This window comes from Rhinoraja longicauda, chromosome 6 (genome assembly GCF_053455715.1).
Source record: "Rhinoraja longicauda isolate Sanriku21f chromosome 6, sRhiLon1.1, whole genome shotgun sequence".
Lineage (NCBI taxonomy): Eukaryota > Metazoa > Chordata > Chondrichthyes > Rajiformes > Arhynchobatidae > Rhinoraja > Rhinoraja longicauda.
The window spans coordinates 46,697,554-46,717,531 of record NC_135958.1 but is presented as its reverse complement, the minus strand read 5'-3'; the positions used below and the strand labels follow the sequence as shown (position 1 = coordinate 46,717,531).

Genomic DNA, 19,978 nt, shown 5'->3' with positions numbered 1-19,978 from the left:
ATTTTATGACCACAAATGGAAATTAATCTTGCGTCATCCAAATTGTCATTATTTGGACTTGATTCAGTAAATTTACAATCACAAGGCCCATTTAGGAGGCAAAACTCTCAGGCTTCAAAGACACCTATTTGAAATTTCTCTACCTTTCACGCCTTAGTTCAATAAGCTAATGCGAGTGTCGACACAAGGAACTGCAGGTGTACCAAAAACGACACAAAGTACTGGAGTAACTAAGCTGGTCAAGCAACATATCTGGAAAACATGGCTGAATGATGTTTTGGGTCAGGACCCTTCAGATTATTGTAATGGGGGGGGGGGGGGGGAAGAAAACTGGAAGAGAGGTGGAGACTGGACTTGTTGCAAGGATAGATAAACAGCTATGGGATAAAGGAGATCAGGGGAGAAGAAGCACAAAATGTGAAAACCAGAGGAAGAGATATAGGTGGAAGGAGATAGGGAAGGAAAAAGGGTTATTGTTGGTTAGTTACCTAAATTGGAAAATGTAATGTTACCTAAAACTGGGGAATATAAAGAAAAAAATGGACTATTTAGGTATGCTTCCACATATTTTGGTGCTTTGGAAATGGTATTTCTGGTATTGTTTCTGCAATCGAACATAATGACTAAAGACAGAAGTTTTTGTTTAACCATATAAAATGTTTTGCCAGAGCCCTACGGTATAGGTATTACCTTACAAGGAAGGTTGGACAAACCTAGATTGTTTTCTTTTGAACATTGGAGGTTGATGGGAAACCTGATAAAGGTATATACAATTATGAGAGGTAAACATGTATATACAATTATATACAGTAAAAACTTTTTTGCAATGGTGGAACTGTCAAAGACCATAGGGTACATCTAAAAGGTTAGAGGGGAAACATTAAAGGAGATATGCAGGGCAAGTTTTTTTCTGTGTAGAGTGGTTGGTGCTTACAATGTGCTGCCAGGGGTGGCAGTGGAGGTAGATTCCATGGTGGCATTTAAGAGACCCTTCTTCAGATTGAGATAGACCATAATTATTGCATTATCTAAATAACACAAGCTGACAAGGAAACAGTTTCGTGTTGCACGTTTATTTCTGTTGATATTGCTACATTTATAAAACTATGTTACAAAGAAATACACATTTTGTAGATTTCTTCTTTGGACCATTTCAAGTTGGCATCTACTCTTCAGCGCTCTGATAGGTAAAAAGGAAATGCAAATTATTAAATCAGTATTATAAATGCATCTTTAAAATTTACTTACACATTGATTAATGACAGAAATAAGGATCGTATTATTTCTATTCCTCCATGTTGATATAAATCAGCATTTTGAATACTTTTTCCTGTACCTTGATAGTAATTTCGCGGGTTTTAGTTCTAAGTTTGTTGACTTGAGACTCGGCAATGTCGGCACGTTCCTCGGCTTCCTCCAGTTCATGCTGAACCTTCCTGAACTTGGACAGGTGAACATTGGCCTGCTCCTCCTGTAGGAAAACAGTGTGAAAGCTCAGATTTTAAGAATAAATTATTTACAAAGTGATTGCTAAACACCATTATAATTTTGGTGAGCAACTAATAAAGAAATTTGCAGTTTTTGAGCTTTATTGTATGAAGGTTTGCCAGCTTTATTTTTTGAATATCAAGATTGGATAATGCAGAAACGTGCATGAATCAATCTTTTGCATGATTTTAAATAGTTTAGTTTGAATGAAGGTCTCTTCTGAAATATTCTGTGCTTTGTGTTGATCTCTTATACTTGGGGTTGAGATACTTTAATTTGTGAATCACATGCATTTAAAGAAATGATTAGCTTTTCCTATTTACTTCTAATGTGGAAAACTATCACGCTATGCCCACTAGCACTTGGCATCAAATAGCAGTAACAGTTTTCCTACATCAATCCTGATTTCCACACAATCTTGGCAGCCCTTAATCTTGAGGCTTGACATCCTCCTGGTCTCAGAGGCGATCAAGAACGTCGTCTTGTTTGAACTGACAGTGCTGTGGGAGGACGGTCTGGAGGAGGCCCATGAGAGGAAGACCAAGTACAAAGAGCTGGGCATAGACTGCCGTAAGCAGGACTGGGAGGCAAGGTGTATGCCCATCGAGGTTGGCTGTAGAGGTTTTGCAGGGCAATCACTCTACATGGCCTTGAGTGCACTGGGCATCATGGGAATGGAGAGGAGAAGAGCCATCAAGAACACCACAGAGGCAGTGGTGAAAGTCTTGAGATGGCTCTGGATCAGGAGAGGAGGTCCATGGTGAGGAGCGAATGCCACCTGACCACAAGTCGTGGTGTGATCAACCACGGCTGGCTTGCCCGGGCGAGTGTGTCTGATGTTGAAACACCTGAAATGCCCAATGACCCCAGGTTACATCACAGATGATGTGTTCAAGAGGATCAAGAGATGTATTTATCGATCATCTAAATTTCATGGTATAGAATCCTAGTTTGGTAAACCCCTCAAAATTTAACCTTTGGAGTCTAGGTGTCATTCTGATAAATCTCATCCAAAGGAAAATAATGTCTTTCTCAGGTAAGGCATTCACAACTGTTTGTAGCTGTGGACTAATCAATGTTTTGTGCAACTGTAATATAAATAATCCTCCAGTCCTCTGCATCAAGCTAGCATTCCACTTGCCCTTTTCATTATTTTCTTGAGGTGGGACCTGTCATATGAGCAGATACATAATAAAACATGTCCACATTCTTTGGAATTGTGAACAACAGGAAATGGTATTCTTGAAACATTTAAAATTCTTGAGATATTTGGTAATGTAGATGATGAAAAACTGCCTGAAGAGACTAGAACTATGGACCATAGGGTTTGGATAACTTTGTCAAGTCCATTCAAGCTTGGACCTGGTGGATTTCTCGATAGGAGAAATTAGATAGAAAAATTAAAGAACGGATTTAATCTTATTGAATGGTGAAGGCTGACAATCCTACTATGCTACACCTGGTCCTGCTTATAATGCTCTTATTCTTTAACTGACCCTTTAAAACAGGCTATTCATGAATTATGATAATGAGCCTTATATTATGACAAATATTTCATAGCTCAGATATTCACGATTAAATAGAATGTGTCTATATTCCTTGGAGATTGAAGCAATGGGAAGTAATCTAATTGAACTATTTCTAGAGCTTTGAATGGAGATGGCGTTTTCAATCCTCTGCCCATAGACATGATATTCCTACCTCACTATTAATGTAGATTGTGTTAACAGTTCTTTATATTATAGAAATATCTTAAAATTTAATGAGTCATACAAAATAATTTTCTTGAAAAATTCTAGTTACAGTCATAATAACTTACGGACTCCTCAGATTGTCTCTTGTAGGCCTTAACCTTCATCTGCAGCTTGTCGACCAGGTCCTGTAGTCTCAGGACATTCTTTCTGTCTTCCTCTGACTGAATGTCATAAAAGAAGCAACATTAGTAATGATCTTTTCATTTTATTGTATTCTTGTGCCACATTAAAAAATACATATCCTAGTTCTTGCTGACCCACTCATCCCTCTGTGATAGCTACATGGCTGCCTTCTCAGTGCTCCATTACTAATGGCCTCACATCATCATCTCACAGCATGACCCTCCCTCTAATTAGTGTTGGGAAAGGGTTTCTTTTCAGTGACCCAGTCAAAGGCTAATTGTCCCTAGGACCCCAAAATGCCTTTACTGCAAGACTTGTGTTGTGCCCACCAGATTCATTTTATTGAAAGCTTCTGTTACTTGGTGCATACAAATTACACTTTCTTCAATCAACCAAGACTGGAAAAGTAACAATTCAATCAGGACTTTACGGAGAATGGGCCAACCTCAAAGGACAAAGCAAATCTTGTGGGGTGGTCAGGACACCAATTATGCTGACTGTAGGGGTCTGCCTACAGGGACACAGCTATCCTTCCAAAGCTTTGGCTGAAGTAAGTGCACCATTTGATTATTAACTGTACCTGATAAGATAGTTCCTTGACCCTTCTTTCATACTTGCGAACACCTTTAATGGCATCAGCACCTCGCTTCTGCTCGGCTTCCAGCTCATTTTCCAGCTCGCGCACCTAAACAACCACAAAATGGGATTTATTCCATAATATCCATATTATACCCAAAGTTTCGGTGTGCATTGTAAAACAGTCTCAGGATTTACCCTGGACTCCAGTTTCTGGAGCTGTTTCTTTCCTCCTTTCATTGCCAGCTGTTCAGCCTCATCCAGCCGATGCTGCAGGTCCTTCACTGTCTGCTCAAGGTTCTTCTTCATTCGTTCAAGGTGAGCACTGGTGTCCTGTTCCTTCTTCAGCTCTTCAGCCATCATGGCAGCCTTGCAATTTGAGGCAATTGGGCAAATCATTACTTATGTTCAAGATACTAATTTTATCAACATAATTAATTGAGATAATATTTGTAAACAAAAATCAAATTGTTAAAATAATTTATGACTGACATCAGTGATAGCCTTCTTTGCTTTCTCTTCAGCATTTCTTGACTCCTGGATAGTTTCCTCCATTTCAGTCTGGATGTGATTCAGGTCAGCATCCAGCTTCTTCTTAGTATTAATGAGGCTGGTGTTCTGCAGGAAAAGACAATTTTGAATAAGAGTCATAGAGAAGTACAACACTGAAACAGGCCCTTCATCCCAACCTATGAATGCTGACAAAAATGGCTATCTGGGCTCATCCCATTTTATGTATTTGGCCTACATGCATCTAAATCATTCCTATCCATGTACCTGGCCAAATGTCTTCTAAATGTTATTATTGTACCAACCACATTCATTTTCTTTGGCAGCTTGTTCCATATATCTACCACTTCTGTGTGTGAAGAAATTTTCCCTCAGATCCCTTTTAAATCTTTCTTCTCTCACTTTAAATTGATGTTCTCCAGCTTTTCATTTCCCTTCCCTAGAAAAAAAGACTACATTCACATTATCTGTGCCCCAATGTTAGTTTTGCAGGAGTAAAGATGAATTTAATCTCAGTTTCAATGTGCACTAGCATATAGTGGGAGGTGGAGGAAGAATTTTGACGGAACCAATAACAAACAAGACATAGGGAGATGGATATCAATCTACTGTTGTCCATATGCCAGTGGATATTGGATGTCTGAAGTCATGCTATGAAGAGATGAGGCAATCAAGTAACATTTTACTTGGCCCTCACACCATTATTGGTTGCTGAGCTGGATTCCTGAGGTTGGAACTCAGCAGGAAAAATGAGCAACAATCTGTAGCTGCCTATCAAGGTCCAACACAAGAGATTATTGTGCAAAATTAGAGCACATGGTATTGGGGGAAGGTTATTGACATGGATAGAGAACTGGTTGGCAGACAGGAAGCAAAGAGTAGAAATCAATTAGTCCTTTTCGGAATGGCAGGCAGTGACTTGTGGGGTGCCGCAAAGCTCAGTGCTGGGACTCCAGTTATTTACAATATATATTAACGATTTGGAGGAGGGAATTAAATGTAACATCTCCGAGTTTGCGGATGACAAAGCTGAGCTGTGAGGAGGATGATATGATGCTCCAGGGTGAATTGGATAGGTTGTGTGAGTGGGTAGATGCATGGCAGATGCAGTATATGAGGTTGAATGTGAGGTTATCCACTTCGGTAGCAAGAACAGGAAGACAGATTATTATCTGAATGGTGTCAGATTAGGAAAAGGGGGGTGGGGGGGGGGGGCAACAAGACCTGGGTGTGCTTGTGTATCAGTCACTGAAAGTAAGCATGCAGGTACTGTAGGCAATGAAGAAAGCTAATGGCATGTTGGCCTTCATTGTGAGAGGATTTGAGTTTAGGAGCAAGGAGGTCCTACTGCAGTTGTAGAGGGCCCTGGTGAGACCACACCTGGAGTATTGTGTGCAGTTTTGATCTCCTAATTTGAGGAAGAACATTCTCGCCATTGAGGGAGTGCAGCCGAGGTTCACCAGGTTAATTCCCAGGATGACGAGACTGATATATGATGAAAGAATGGGTCGACTGGGCTTGTATTCACTGGAATTTCAATGGATGATAGGGGATCTTATAGAAACATACAAAATTCTTAAGGGAATAGACAGGCTAGATGCAGGAAAAGTGTTCCCTATGTTGAGGAGTCCAGAACCAGGGATTACAGTTTAAGAATAAGGGGTAGGCCATTTAGGACTGAAATAAGGATAAACGTCTTCACCCAGAGAGTTGTGAATCTGGAATTCTCTGCCACAGAAGGCAGTGGAGGCCAATTCGTTGGATGTTTTCAAGAAAGAATTAAATTTAGCTCTTAGGGCTAATGGAATCAAGGGATATGGGGTGAAAGCAGTAACGGGGTACTGATTTTGGATGATCAGCCATGATCATATTGAATGGCGGTGCTGGCTCAAAGGGCCAAATGGCCTACTTCTGCACCTATTTTCTATGTTTCTGTGTTTCAATGTTTCTATCACTGGAGATCTTTCCTGTAAACCAGCTGGTACCCAAACAGGAAATTGAACAAAGCAATTATAAAATTCCCCTTTTAGGATTACCCTATTGTTCGGGTAACATCAATGTGGGAACAGACCTGAGAGTGCAGCAGCTGAACTCTTTCAGTGACATCAATCAGCTCTTGTTCAGCAATTTTGCGAGCTCGGTCTGTCTGTTCCAGAGCGGCTCTCATTTCTTCAATCTCAGCCTGTTGCAGGCCGCTTCTGCGCTCCACCATGGCCAGTTGCTCCTTCAAGTCTTCCTGGCTTCTGCAGGCATCATCTAGATGTAACTGGGTGTCCTGTTTATAAATGCAAGATTGCTTTGTTACCAGATATCACAGTACACTGTAATGCTTACCTTGTATTTGAATCAGTTGTAGCAAGAAGCTGTTTTTCATCAATAATGAAAAATCGAAATCAACTGGCAAATAACAAATCTTGCATTTTATATTACATGCTGTGAGAAGAAAATCAATACTTACATAATTGACTGATAATCATACATTTAAAATAACAGTGAAACTGGAAGTCATTATTCCATCATACAAACCTTCAATTGACCCTGTATGTTTCGGAGATGTTTTTGAGCTTCTGAGGCCTGGCGATTGGCATGTCCCAGCTGAATTTCCATTTCATTTAGATCTCCCTCCATTTTCTTCTTGATTCTCAAGGCATCATTTCTGCTCCTGACTTCAGACTCCAAAGCGCTCTGCATTGTGTCCACAACTCTCTGGTGATTCCTCTTCACCTGATCGATCTCCTCATCTTTCTCTGCAATCTTTCTGTCAACTTCAGATTTCACTTGGTTCAGTTCCAGCTGAATGCGGAGGATCTTGCTCTCCTCATGTTCCAGAGAGGCCTACAAGAGAGATTAACTATATTTTTCAGTATTTTGCACATTGTTGTCATAAAAGTTGATTTCTTTATATCTTAAAAATATATGTTAAGCTGTCGTTACTCTGATATTATGGCAACTTATTTACTCTATTTGACAACTATGATAGTTCAAAATATCTATTTCTAAAATATAATGTCAGAATAACTGTTAACTTTACCTCTGCCTCCTCCAATGCTGACTGAATTTCACTCTTTTCCTGCTCAGCTGTCTTCTTTGCCTTTTCCATCTCATGGAGGGCCTTGCTACTTTCACCCAGTTGCTCACTCAGATCAGAAATCTCCTCTGTGTTTAAAGGTAGTGTTAGTTGATAAAACTTGGATTAAAATAGAAATGCAAGCATATTTTACATTGTCAGTGAAAATTCAGAAGGATTGGTCATTGAGTCAGAATAGAATCTGTAAAGGTATTAAATTCCAAGATAAATAGGTATGCTGCAGGTATTTAAATCCAAGGTAAACAAGTATCTTTTTCATAGTACCAACAATTTAAAATGCTTAAATAAGAGAAAGATTTTAAACGTACGTTGTAGATTCTTGTTCTCCCGTTTAAGAGTTTCAAGGTGATCCAGAGACTCCTCATATGCATTCTTCATCTTAAAGATTTCTGTACTCAAAGCACGAGATTCCTTCAGAGCTGCTTCCAGTTCTGCCTGACTCTCCTCATATTTCTGTTTCCAATCTGCCAGAACCTTAATTGTACAAATGTAAATGTTTGAAATGTATTCTCAAATTTAACTTCTATCTCAGTAGCAATGAGGTGTGATAGCCATTAAGAAAGAAAGTTAGATTTCAAATTGAAAACGGAACTAATATTTTCCCAGCATCCATATGTATAAAATCATGAGAGGAATAGATCTGGTAGATGCACAAGGCCTCTTGCCCAGAGTAGGGGAATCAAGGACCAGAGAACATAGGTTCAAGGTGAAGGGGAAAAGATTTAATAGGAATCTGAGGGGTAACTTTTTCACACAAAGGGTATTGGTTGTCGGAACAAGCTGCAAGAGGATGTAGTGGAGACTGGGACTATCCCGACGTTTAAGAAACGGTTAGACAGGTACATGAATGGGACAGGTTCGGAGGGATATGGACCAAACGCAGGCAGGCGCGCCTAGTGTAGCTGGGACGTGTTGGCCGGTGTGGGCAAGTTGGGATGAAGGGCCTGTTTCTTACCTCTTACTCTATGACTTAATGACTCCATGAAAATGACTTTGCAAGCACAATATTATGCTTGACTGGGTAAACAGACAAGGAGTACTTCTTAGAAGGGTACAATATTAAAAGGCTTCAGCAATTTAATATGTCTGATATTTCTAATGTGACATTTTCACACTCAGGAAATGTCAAAATCACTGAGCCCTTTCAATTGTTTACCATTCTGTTAGATTGTGGCAGATCTGCAGTTAACAACCTGTTTGGACATGATGACTTGCTAATTTTACTTAACAAAGATCTATTGATACCATATCCCCAGTCTTTCAGGAGAGAATAATATAAACTACCCATTGAGAAACATCAATGTTATTAATTTAGTTCCATGGAAATATTTTTGTCAAGCCATTAATGAGGTCAAATTTTCACATAAAATTAATCTGCCAGCTGCTTGCCAGTCCCTTGCTAAAATTGATATGCATGATGTTGGTTACTTTCTTCAGAACGGCATGCAAAGAGAAACAATACGACTACCAGTTCCTACCTTGTCAAAATTTCTTTGTTTCTTGTCCAGAGCTGCTGCTGCTGAATTTGCCCTCTCTACATCTATCATCAGATCCTCCACTTCATTCTGCAATCTCTGTTTAGTCTTTTCCAGTGAAGCACATTTGGAGTTCACGGCCTCAATGTGCTCCTCTGCATCCTGCAGACGCTGAGCAAGTTTTTTCCTGAAAAACACAAAACCATCATGTCCATCTCACATGAAATGTGGGAAGAACATACATTCTCATTGACAGCATTTTTGTTACATACTTGGCGTCTTCCAGTTCCTCTGTGCGCTGGATTGCATCAGTTTCATATTTTGATCTCCACTGAGCCACTTCACTGTTGGCCTTGGACATTCCACGCTGAAGCTCAGCCTTTGCCTCCATCTCCTCTTCATATTGTTCACGGAGCATGTCACAGTCATGGCGGGCACTTTGAAGAGCATGGGCCAGGGCTCCCTTAGCCTGAAATGATTACAGGATGGCATGAGTTAAATTATATTTAATATTGTTGTGATTATTAGAAAGTACTTAACCTTGTCTTTCTCATTCAGGTCACAATAAAAAGAAAGTATTGTTGGATTTTCATGGTATGCATTGTAATATTTTATAATGTTTCACTTTGGTACCTTTGTTTCTTCCTCCAGTTGCCTCTTGAGTTCCTCAAGCTGTTGGGTATATCCTTGCTTTCCTCTTGTCAGCTGCGATACTAAGGCCTCTTTCTCCTCCACCTGGCGGTTCAACTCGCCTGTAAATTAAAGATATTGTGAGTGAAATATTACAAATATTACATGTTAATGTTTTCTATATGGTGAACAACAAATATAGATCAATATTATTTTGAAATCAAGATCAATACCATTTTCTGTTGCAAGACGTGCTTTATGAGTTGATAAGTCATTGATCAACCGTTGATGTTCATCGTGTTTGGTCTTCATTTCACTGACCTGGTCCTCTAGTGTCCGAGATACTTTCTCAAGGTTTACCTGAAACCAAAGCAACCAGTTTTCAAGAGATGCAACACCAACTAAACAACACCACCAATTCAAAGTTAACTATACAAGTGTGGTATATAATGTCCTCTTTCACCGTACCTTAGCTTTGGACACTGATTCCATGTTGCTGGCAAGGTCATCAATTTCCATCTTCAGTTCACTCTTTTCCTTCTCGAGCTTCTGCTTGACACGCTGCAGATTATCGATTTGTTCCCCAAGTTCTGCCACGCTGTCAGCCTGCTTCTTGCGAAGAGCAGCAGATGTGGCCTCGTGCTGGAGGGTGGATTCTTCCAGGTCACGGCGCATTTTCTGAAATTCTGCCTCTCGTTTCTTGTTCATTTCAATCTGAGCTGAAGTTGCCCCACCAGCTTCTTCCAGTCGCTCACTGATCTCTTCAAGTTCCCGAGAAAGATCGGCTCTCTGTTTCTCAGTCTTAGCACGAGCGGCACGTTCAGCTTCAATTTCTTCCTCGAGCTCCTCAATACGAGCCTTAAGATAAATATGCATTGGTTATAATCAAGGAACCAGTAAAATCAATTCATGCATATGACTTCCACTGAAAGACATTGATAACGTTACTGGACATGTACATCACCTGTAATTCTTTAATCTTTTTCTGCAGTTGGGAAGCCATAGCCTGCTCATCTTCAACTTTGCTTTGAAGCTGGCTGATTTCAAACTCTTTCCTTTAATAATAAAAATGAAGAATTCAGTTAAATAAAAGAACATTTTAACGTATTTTGAATGAACGCACAAAAAGTGGTTTATTCTTATAGCATTCTGAAGAAATAGTTACTTGGTAAACAGCAGATACCAAAAATAAACTTTAAATATATCACCATATCATCTTTGAAGAGTATGTTCATTTAAGTAATACAATCACAGAAGCTCAAATCAGTAAAACTTCATGTTTTCCAACATAAGTGTCAAAGTCATGAAAATAAACTTTGCATGACATGAACAAGGCAAGTGGGATCCAATTTTAAACAGTGAATTACTAAAACGACCTAATACTGACTTCTTTAATTTCTCATCCAGTTGCTGGATAGTTTGCAAGGCATCAACGTGACAAATAGAAAACAATTTTAAACAGTGGATTATGAAAAAAACACATATTTGTTCATAACTTTAAGTACTGACTTCTTTAGTTTCTCATCCAGTTGCTGCCTGTCATTCTCCAAGTCCATTGTTACTTCTTGAGACAGCTTCAAGTCACCTTCAAGCTTTCTCTTAGCACGCTCGAGATCCATGCGGAGTTTCTTCTCCTGCTCCAGAGAACCTTCAAGCTTTTTAAGAAACAGTATGTTTTATTAGAACTGTCTTCAAACAATGATAATTGTAAAAAAAATATTTGATTTAGTTATGGTTTAAAATACTCACATCATCAACTTGTTGTTCCAACTTAGTCTTTGTTTTGGTCAGAGTGTTGACTTTGTCTTCCTCAGCCTGGAGATCATCCAAGGTCTGCTGGTGGGCCTCCTGGAGAGCTTTCTTTTCCTTGGTTATTTTAGCAATGCTTTCATCAAGACAAGCCATCTCTTCAGTGAGGTTTTTAACCTAAGTTCAGCAAAACAAAATAAACAGAATAATGACATGTAATCATCAGAAATCATTCATGAGTAGTGTATCAACTTGACATCAAGATCACCCTTAAATACCTTGTTCTCAGTGGCATGTTTTTCTTTTTCAACTTTGGCTAATGTGAGCTCCAAGTCATCAATATCTTTCTTCAGTTCTGAGCACTCATCCTCCAGTTTCCTTTTCTTAGCTGTCAGCTCAGCATTCATCTCCTCTTCATCTTCCAATCTTTCATTAGCTTCCTTCGCTTTAGCCTCTAGTTGAATCTTATTTTTAATCAACCCCTCACATCTTTCTTCTGCATCTGCCAGCGTTTCACCTTCCTGCAGTAAAGATATAATGAATTATACCAGGCCATGTGTTTTGTATACATGCATAACCATGCAAAGATAGCCAATGTAGATACCGATTGGACTTGAAGTTGGAGATCATTCTTTTCTTGCACAAGAGCCACCATTTTCTCTTCTAATTCCTTCTTCCGTGCTTCAGATTTGGCAAGTGCCTCCTTGGTTTTCTCAAAGTCATCTTTCATATTTGCCATTTCCTTTTCAGTTTCAGCACTCTTCAGGAGAGGTTTGATCTTAAAGTACAGTTGCATCCATGGCCAGTGTTTGACATTGGTGAATGAACGGATGTTGTACTGCAGAGTGAACAGTGCTTCCCTAAAGGCCATGGTAAAATGAACAAAGATTAGAGCAATATTCTGTTCATGCATTAAAATGCTATATTCCTGTATAAAATTTGTTCATGTGCAAATATATTTTTAGGTATTTACCTCCTTTCCATCATTCTCTTAAATTCAACCCTCATTAAAAAGCCTCTGCACATAGCTTGAGTGCGGGTAATGAGGGCTGCCAACTTTTCATCTCTCATCTCTTCAAGTGCACCTAAGAGACCAGCCTTGAAGAACACCTTAAACAAAGTAAGGGATCTGTTTCAGTATTTAATTCTGAAAACATAAACATTTTAGGAGCACAGTTTAAACTGTTTTTTTGTTCATAAAAATATGTATCAGAATGTCAACATAGAATAAGTATTTTACAGTACTGAATGGAGCAGATTTAGTGGAATTGTACTTGCCTCATTTATCCACTTACATATTAACAAAGATGCTTTTCAAATCACCTGTGCCTAAGATTACATTCAAAACTATATTGTTGATTCATCTTGTTATTTCACATTACAAAACTTACACATTCAACATGATTACCTTAGTGTGTCCAAACTTGTACTGGGCATGATCTACATCAATGGATCCCAGTAATTTCTCAGACGCCTTCTTGCTGTCAATGAACTGGCCTTCGGGAATGGCACTTGCATTTAGAATTCTGTACCTGTTGCATGGGAGTTTTATACATATTATAAGTGATTTTTATTGGAACTAAATATTTTGAACAGCATATTGGAATGGAAAATAAAAATGTAGATTTTGAGATATTTCACCTTTGCTTGAAGTCACCGTAGATGATTCTGCTTGGGAATCCCTTTCTGCAAATTCTGATACCTTCCAGCACACCATTGCACCTCAACTGATGTATGACAAGGTGATTTTCCATAACACCTGGTGTTTACAAGATAAATATTTAAAAGAATAAATTAGAACACAAAATTATTTTCTATAACACATTGACTGGATAGATGGAACTACTACTTGCCTGGTGTCTTTGTCTCATTGGGGATGAGACATCGCACAAAATGTGGATGTGTGGTTCTCAGGTTAGCCATCAGCTTGCCCAAGTTTTCCTGTGAGGTTAAAAATAGAGACGCAATTGTACAGTAATTTGATGCATTCAGTCAACAATTTACAAATTAATTCACAATTCATAAAACTTGTTCAATACATGTGATAAATGAATGTGCAAGAAAAAATCTTACCCTAAACAGAGCAGACACTGTCTGGAATGAACCGCCCTTCTTTTTGCCTGCTTTCTTGGTACTATCTGTTGATAAAGAAGCAACAAATTTGATTGTTCTTATCATATTATTAAAGGCGAGAAAGTTGCGAACAGCCATTTATTGCAGAGCTTTACCTTCAGGGGCTGCAACGTAGAGAGTACCCAAGAGTTTCACTGATGACTTCTGGAACAGCCCAATTACAGTTTCATTCAGTGGATCCTTATTCTTATCCAGCCAGCCAGTAATGTTGTAGTCCACAGTGCCAGCATAATGGAGCAGTGAGAAGTGAGCTTCAGGCTTTCCTTTGACAGGCTTGGGCTTCTGGAAGTTGTTTGACTTTCCAAGGTGCTGATCATACAGCTTGTTCTTGAATGAAGTGTCTGAGGCCTTGGGGAACATGCACTCCTCCTCGAGGATTGAGAAGATACCCATGGGCTGTGGGAATGCCAATGTTTATTTTTTTTAGTCTTTTCCATTAATTTAAAACTATATTTATATTCTATTTTCATTCATGTCCTCCATGATATTACCTACCTTCTCAATGAGCTCAATGCAAGCAGCCAAGTCCATACCAAAGTCAATAAATTCCCATTCAATTCCTTCCTTCTTGTATTCCTCTTGTTCCAGAACAAACATGTGATGGTTGAAGAACTGCTGCAGTTTCTCATTGGTGAAGTTGATACATAACTGCTCCAAGCTGTTGTACTGAACAAATAAAGATATTTCTTGTGTTATCATTAATTCACTTATTACTGTATCGTCTTTAGTGTTGGCAATTTAAAATATTTGATTTTGTTAATGTTTATTATTCTGAACCTTACATCAAAAATTTCAAAACCAGCGATATCCAGCACACCAATGAAATACTGTCTGGCCTGCTTTGTGTCCAGTTGTTGATTGATACGGACGACCATCCACAAGAACATTTTCTCAAAAACAGATTTGGAAAGAGCACCAACTGAGTTGTTGACCTAAAATAACACAATATGTGTTTTAGTTGAAGTTAACACTCTAAATAAAGTATTTTAAACGTCTGTGAAATGTCTTGGTAACTGTACCTGCTGAACAGTCTGACCTTTGGTCACAAATTCATTGCCAACCTTTACTCGTGGATAGCACAATGCCTTTAGCAAATCTGCTGAGTTAAGGCCGGTCAGGTAGGCAACTTTGTCGGCATCTAACAAAAGATAAAAGCAATTGATTACATTTGAAAAGGGCAGTGAATTGTTTTCTTTGGAGAAAAAACCTTTTGTATGTTATCTTCTCTCATTAAGACACACGGGCAGCCAAAATACCTTTTGAATCCTGTTGGCTCCCCTGGAAGCAATGCCATTATGCCCATTCCTTCACAGGCTGTTTTCTGCATTCCAGCAATCTGTTCTCTGAGGCATTCACTCATGAAATTTCACACAGTAACTGCCAGGAAGTTTAATTTTCCCTATTTGTGGAACTTCTGGCATTATCCGTGCACAGCACGACATTTGCCTGATTCATCCAACCTCAGTTTAACATCTTCTTCGCAATATACTGAGAAAACATTTCTTCACACAGAGTGGTGAGTCTGTGGAATTCTCTGCCACAGAAGGTAGTTGAGGCCAGTTCATTGGCTATATTTAAGAGGGAGTTAGATGTGGCCCTTTTTGCTAAAGGGGTCAGGGGGTATGGAGAGAAGGCTGGTACAGGTTACTGAGCTGGATGATCAGCCATGATCATATTGAATGGCGGTGCAGGCGCGAAGGGCCGAGTGGCCTACTCCTACACCTATTTTCTATGTCTATGTTTCTATATCAATTTTGTACCAAATAGCTGACATTAAATTACCAATGAATAATATGATGGTTTGTGATGGGCCAAGGGTGGCAAAAGAACACAGAACAGTGCAACATTCTGGTGGCGAACATTAACTCTAGATATTTGTCAGGGAGGTGGGGAATCATTACAAAATATTCTTGCACTGATTACATTATACTGAAGGGCCTTATTATTTTGAATTTGTAAATAATGATAAATGCAGAAGCGAAATGAACTGTTACCTTCTGTGCCGTCAGGTTCTGCTTGCTCTTCACGCTGCTTTTGCTTGAATTTCATATTGCCCATGTGCATCACTGCGCCAGTGAGTTTGTAGATTCCCCACTTCTCTTCAGTGACGAAGCCAAGGATATCGATGGCAGTCTGGGCAACAAAATTGTTAGAATAAAAAAGAATATGAATGCATTGAACACATTAGTTATCTAGTAGACACTTTCAAAAACTCCTTTGAGGAGTCTTTTTTTGTAGGTGTAGGTTTAATATTGTCATGCGAACCAAGGTACAGTGAAAATCTTTGTCTTGCAATGAAATCAGATAATGTACATCTTTCCAATCAAGTCAAACTCAAGTACAGTAGGTAGAGCAAAGGAAAGGTGCAGATTGCAGAATATAGTTCTCAGCATTGGTGTGCATCAGTTCCAGAGACAAAGTCCAATGTCCACAATGGTGTAAAGGTGAATCAGACAGTAGCCTAACTTATGGAAGGACAATTCAGACGCCTAATAACAGAGGGGAAGAAGCTGGAGCTGTTCTTGAGTCTGGTGACATGTGCTTTCAAGCTTCTTTATCTACTGCCCAATGGGAGTGTGAAGAGGAACAAATGAATGAGGTGGGACAAGTCTTTGATTATGTAGGTTCTTTTCCAAAGCACCATGAATTTAGATATAGTCAATGGTGGGGTGTCTGGTCTTTGTGATGGATTGGGCTACATCCACACCTGTTCGCAGTTTCTTGTGATACGGGCAGTGCTGTTCCCAAACCAAAAAGCTGGAATGCATCTGGCCTAACATGTGTTACCTTAAGATCAGCAATGGCAGTAGTTTATCTTTCTTATTTGCGTGTACATTAACACTGCCTGGGTCAACCAGTGTAATTATTTTCACTATTTTTCATTAGGCCAAATCATCTTCATTCAGTTATGAATATCTTTTGTGTCAATATAGATTAATGTTTGTGATGGCTTGAATATATTTGTATGTATTATGATGTATTAGTCAAAATAAGAAGTTCCAAACAAATTTGTAGAGCAACTACTCACATCAGTTGCAATCAATTCTTCTGTGTCATCAATACTCTTGACTGTAATCTCACCCTGGCTGATGAAAGGATAATCATAAGGATTGGTGGTAATTAGACACGACTCTGGAAAATAAATGTTTTGTGGAAAGACATGTGAGCAACTAAAGAAAGGCAACGTGTAACCCAATTCATTTTAATTTTCAGTTCACCACTTTGAATCTTACCAACGATTTCTGGTTTGTGATTGGTCATCATCTGGTAGAAAATGTGGTAACTCCTTTCAGCTTTCAGCTGGAATGTCACTCTGGATTTTTCCAGTAGATCTGGGGAGATGAGCAAATATAGATTTGACAAAGAACATGTCAAACCAGTCAACAATTTGATTTACAAACAATATTTACAAATCAAGTTCCACTGCACTTACAGGTTTCAATGTCAGCAGAAGCCAGTTTACCAGTGGTACCGAAGTGAATCCTGATGAATTTACCCTTGTAACATAAAGAACAAGCATTTCAGAAACCAATTTAGTTGCGTGAAATGTTTTAATCGACTCTACTCTGTTAATCAATGCTCACACACAAGAGGGGAATGAAACTGCTCAGGAAACTTACGAAACGAGATGAATTGTCATTTCTCATAGTCTTGGCATTACCGAAAGCTTCCAACAGTGGGTTAGCCTGGATGATTTGATCCTCCAGTGACCCCTGCAAAAATACTTTTGATATTAAAATCTAGAATTGACTCATTGACAAAATTAATTTAGAAGTAAATTGCAGGACGGTATCAGATTGTGAATGATACCAGCTCTGTCTCACCTTTATCTTCCCAGAAGTTTGAGCTTCCTTCTTCTTGGGGTCGACTACCGCTGCAACCGAAGCGAAGTACTGGATGACACGTTTCGTGTTCACAGTCTTCCCGGCACCGGATTCTCCGCTGGGTGAAGAACGTGAAGAATAATTACCAAACTAACAGCGCGGCAGATTGGAGGAATAAAGATTCGAGTGATCTGCAATTCTAAAAAAGCTTGGCTCAGATCGCCATAAAGAAGAAATACTGAGGGGTTTGGAGGGGGAGGTCGACGAGACTGTGAAAAGAGAGATCATGTAACCTAATGTTATAGAAACTCTACTCAGCTCTGATCACGCGTAAGAAGCAAATTTTTGGAATTATTTCACATAATTATCGTCTGTTTTTATATAAGAACAACGTCAAGTGAAATCAGCGCCGCACAAGAGACTATAGTTGAATGATTGCAGAGGTCTCCTGATTACATGGACAGAAGATATCGCCGAAGAGCCAACGCCAGGGAAGAATTATAAACCTTATTGAGGTGTCGCTTGAGGGAAGGTTGTGAGCACAAAACTAAAAAATGACTCGATATGAATAGAGAGGTTTTTGGATTGAAGAAGAGCGTTTCAACAGAAAATATGTACCTGGTGATATTAGCGATTGTGATGGATATGCAAAAAATAAATAATTACACCTCTATCAGAAAATAGTCACACTATCGCAAGCTCTGAACTCAGTAACACTCACGTAATCAGGATGGACTGGTTTTCACGATCTGGAAAAAGAAAACAACATCAGTATCCAGAGTTAAAATCACAGAAAGGCGCGGGTTTGTTGGGAGACACAAAGACCACAAGTAGAACTTTGAACAGTACTACAGAGGAACAGGTCTTTCAGGCATTAATTGGCTGGGTAAATGTAAAAATTGTCCCTAGTGGGTGTAGGATAGTGTTAATGTACGGGGATCACTGGGCGGCACGGACTTGGTGGGCCGAAAAGGCCTGTTTCCGGCTGTATATATATGATGATGATATGATGATAAACTAATCTCCTTTGCCTGCAAGGGATCGACATCATTCCCATCCCTGCATAACAATGTGTCTGTCTGAAAACCTCTCAATGCCATGTTGTCTTTGCCTCCACCACCATCATCAGGGGATACTTGGCCGCTCATCTCCTTCAAACGATGCCCTTTCTCTGTCCACCGTGGGGCACAGGCTCTGACTGTCGACCCTATCTGTGCCCTTCTAGATTAATATATTTATATTAAGTCTTTCCTCGACCGACAACGCTCCAGAGAAAACTATCCAAGTTTGCCTAACTTGTCCTTACGTTTTATACCCTCTAATCCATGCAGCATTCTGCTGTACCTCTTCTATACCCACACCCTTCCTGTAATGGGGCGATCAGACTTGCGCACAGTACCCCAAACGCAGCGTAACCAAAGTCCTATAAAGTTGCAACAATGACATCGTGACTCTCCACTCAAGCCCCGACCGATGAAGGCAAGAGTACAGATGTCGGAATTATTGTTTGTTATCTGCATACGTTTGTTCCATGTTCTTTGCTACAACTCGGTAGTAATTCGGCTCTAAGCAGAAAATAAAATCTATTATGATCAAATCTGGCCACCTACCAGTTTGCATGGCTTGATACGCGTTGTCAGAGATGGAGAAGATGTGAGGAGGAGCCTCTTGACGCTTCTTGCCCCTGTACCCCGACACAACGTGCGGGTCATACACTGGCAACCACTTGTAGGGGTTCACAGTGACACAGAACAACCCAGAGTAGGTCTAAGGTGGGAGAATATAATTAGCATTTATCAGGTATTGCAGTATGGTCATTTTGCAAGAACAAACAACTGCACTTACGTAGATCATCCAGGCTGCATAACGCTCTTTGAGGTTAAACAACACGGTTGCTTCGTTCAGATGGGTCATCATGACCATGTCCTCTACTTTATCGTATTTTGGAGGATTCATCTGCAGGACCTCATCGTCTTTAACAGTAGCGGTCTGAAAATAATCACCAGGCAAATGTAATGAAATGTGTCAACGGCGTACGCTGCAGAGGTTACAGAATACAGTATTATGTTTAACTGTTCAACGAACCCTCTTGTCTTCCAAGAACTCCACGGTGGCTTTGCCGCCCTCCCTACTCTTGATGATTGCCTTCGCGAACAGTTCTTTAGGATCGGGGGCATAACAGCAAGTTTTGGCATCGAAAGGTCGGCTCTGAGCTTCAACCCTTTCTTTATCAGTCTTCCGTAAAAAAGGCGCCGCCTTTCCAAACACTGCCATCTCCGCGTCCCCCATGGCTTCGGTCTATTGCTGGAATTGACGGGGAAGGTGTAAGTATGATCCTGAATTGCATCAGCAAAATCTATGCATTTCTCTTTAGTAGTAACAAATGATTCGTTGATTTATTTATCAGAAAGTAACAGAGTTCATTCGGACAACTTCACTTGTTATTAGTTGTTGTGAAAATAATTACATCCTTTCATTTCTATATTGTCATCACGTTGCTCTTGGCCTGTATCGCTTATTCATAACACATAATTAATTCGCATACGTTACCAGTTCTATATTAACATTGTTTGCTGAACATCACAGTTTTTGTTTTGGTATAAGTTTCAAATGCCCACTATCATTGTT

At 39.6% G+C, this 19,978-nt stretch overlaps 1 protein-coding gene across 1 annotated transcript; it reads right to left on the bottom strand.

Annotated features, from left to right (window-relative positions):
- Positions 1 to 1,285: 1,285 nt before the first annotated feature.
- LOC144594729 (myosin-4-like) lies at positions 1,286 to 19,639 on the bottom strand. Its single transcript, XM_078401572.1, has 38 exons — positions 19,436 to 19,639; positions 19,196 to 19,339; positions 18,961 to 19,117; positions 18,072 to 18,099; positions 17,351 to 17,468; positions 17,147 to 17,239; positions 16,960 to 17,023; positions 16,760 to 16,858; positions 16,555 to 16,658; positions 15,521 to 15,659; positions 14,546 to 14,664; positions 14,309 to 14,458; positions 14,022 to 14,192; positions 13,622 to 13,922; positions 13,467 to 13,531; positions 13,247 to 13,334; positions 13,035 to 13,152; positions 12,802 to 12,925; positions 12,367 to 12,503; positions 11,998 to 12,253; positions 11,672 to 11,914; positions 11,394 to 11,570; positions 11,154 to 11,299; positions 10,609 to 10,699; positions 10,113 to 10,502; positions 9,878 to 10,004; positions 9,648 to 9,766; positions 9,287 to 9,483; positions 9,018 to 9,201; positions 7,848 to 8,013; positions 7,483 to 7,607; positions 6,978 to 7,286; positions 6,523 to 6,726; positions 4,434 to 4,559; positions 4,140 to 4,310; positions 3,946 to 4,050; positions 3,308 to 3,403; positions 1,286 to 1,471 (listed from the first exon to the last, which is right to left on the bottom strand). Exons 1-38 carry the CDS (start codon positions 19,637 to 19,639, stop codon positions 1,286 to 1,288), a joined length of 5,841 nt encoding a protein of 1,946 aa, XP_078257698.1.
- Positions 19,640 to 19,978: the final 339 nt, after the last annotated feature.

Coding starts and splice junctions, on each gene's coding strand:
- LOC144594729 (XM_078401572.1), bottom strand. CDS start 19,639: ATGGGGGACGCGGAGATGGCAGTGTTTGGAAAGGCGGCGCCTTTTTTA. Junction 7,287..7,482: donor CAGCATTGGAGGAGGCAGAG/GTAAAGTTAACA, acceptor TCTCTCTTGTAG/GCCTCTCTGGAACATGAGGA. Junction 4,560..6,522: donor TTCAGCTGCTGCACTCTCAG/GTCTGTTCCCAC, acceptor CTTTTCCTGCAG/AACACCAGCCTCATTAATAC.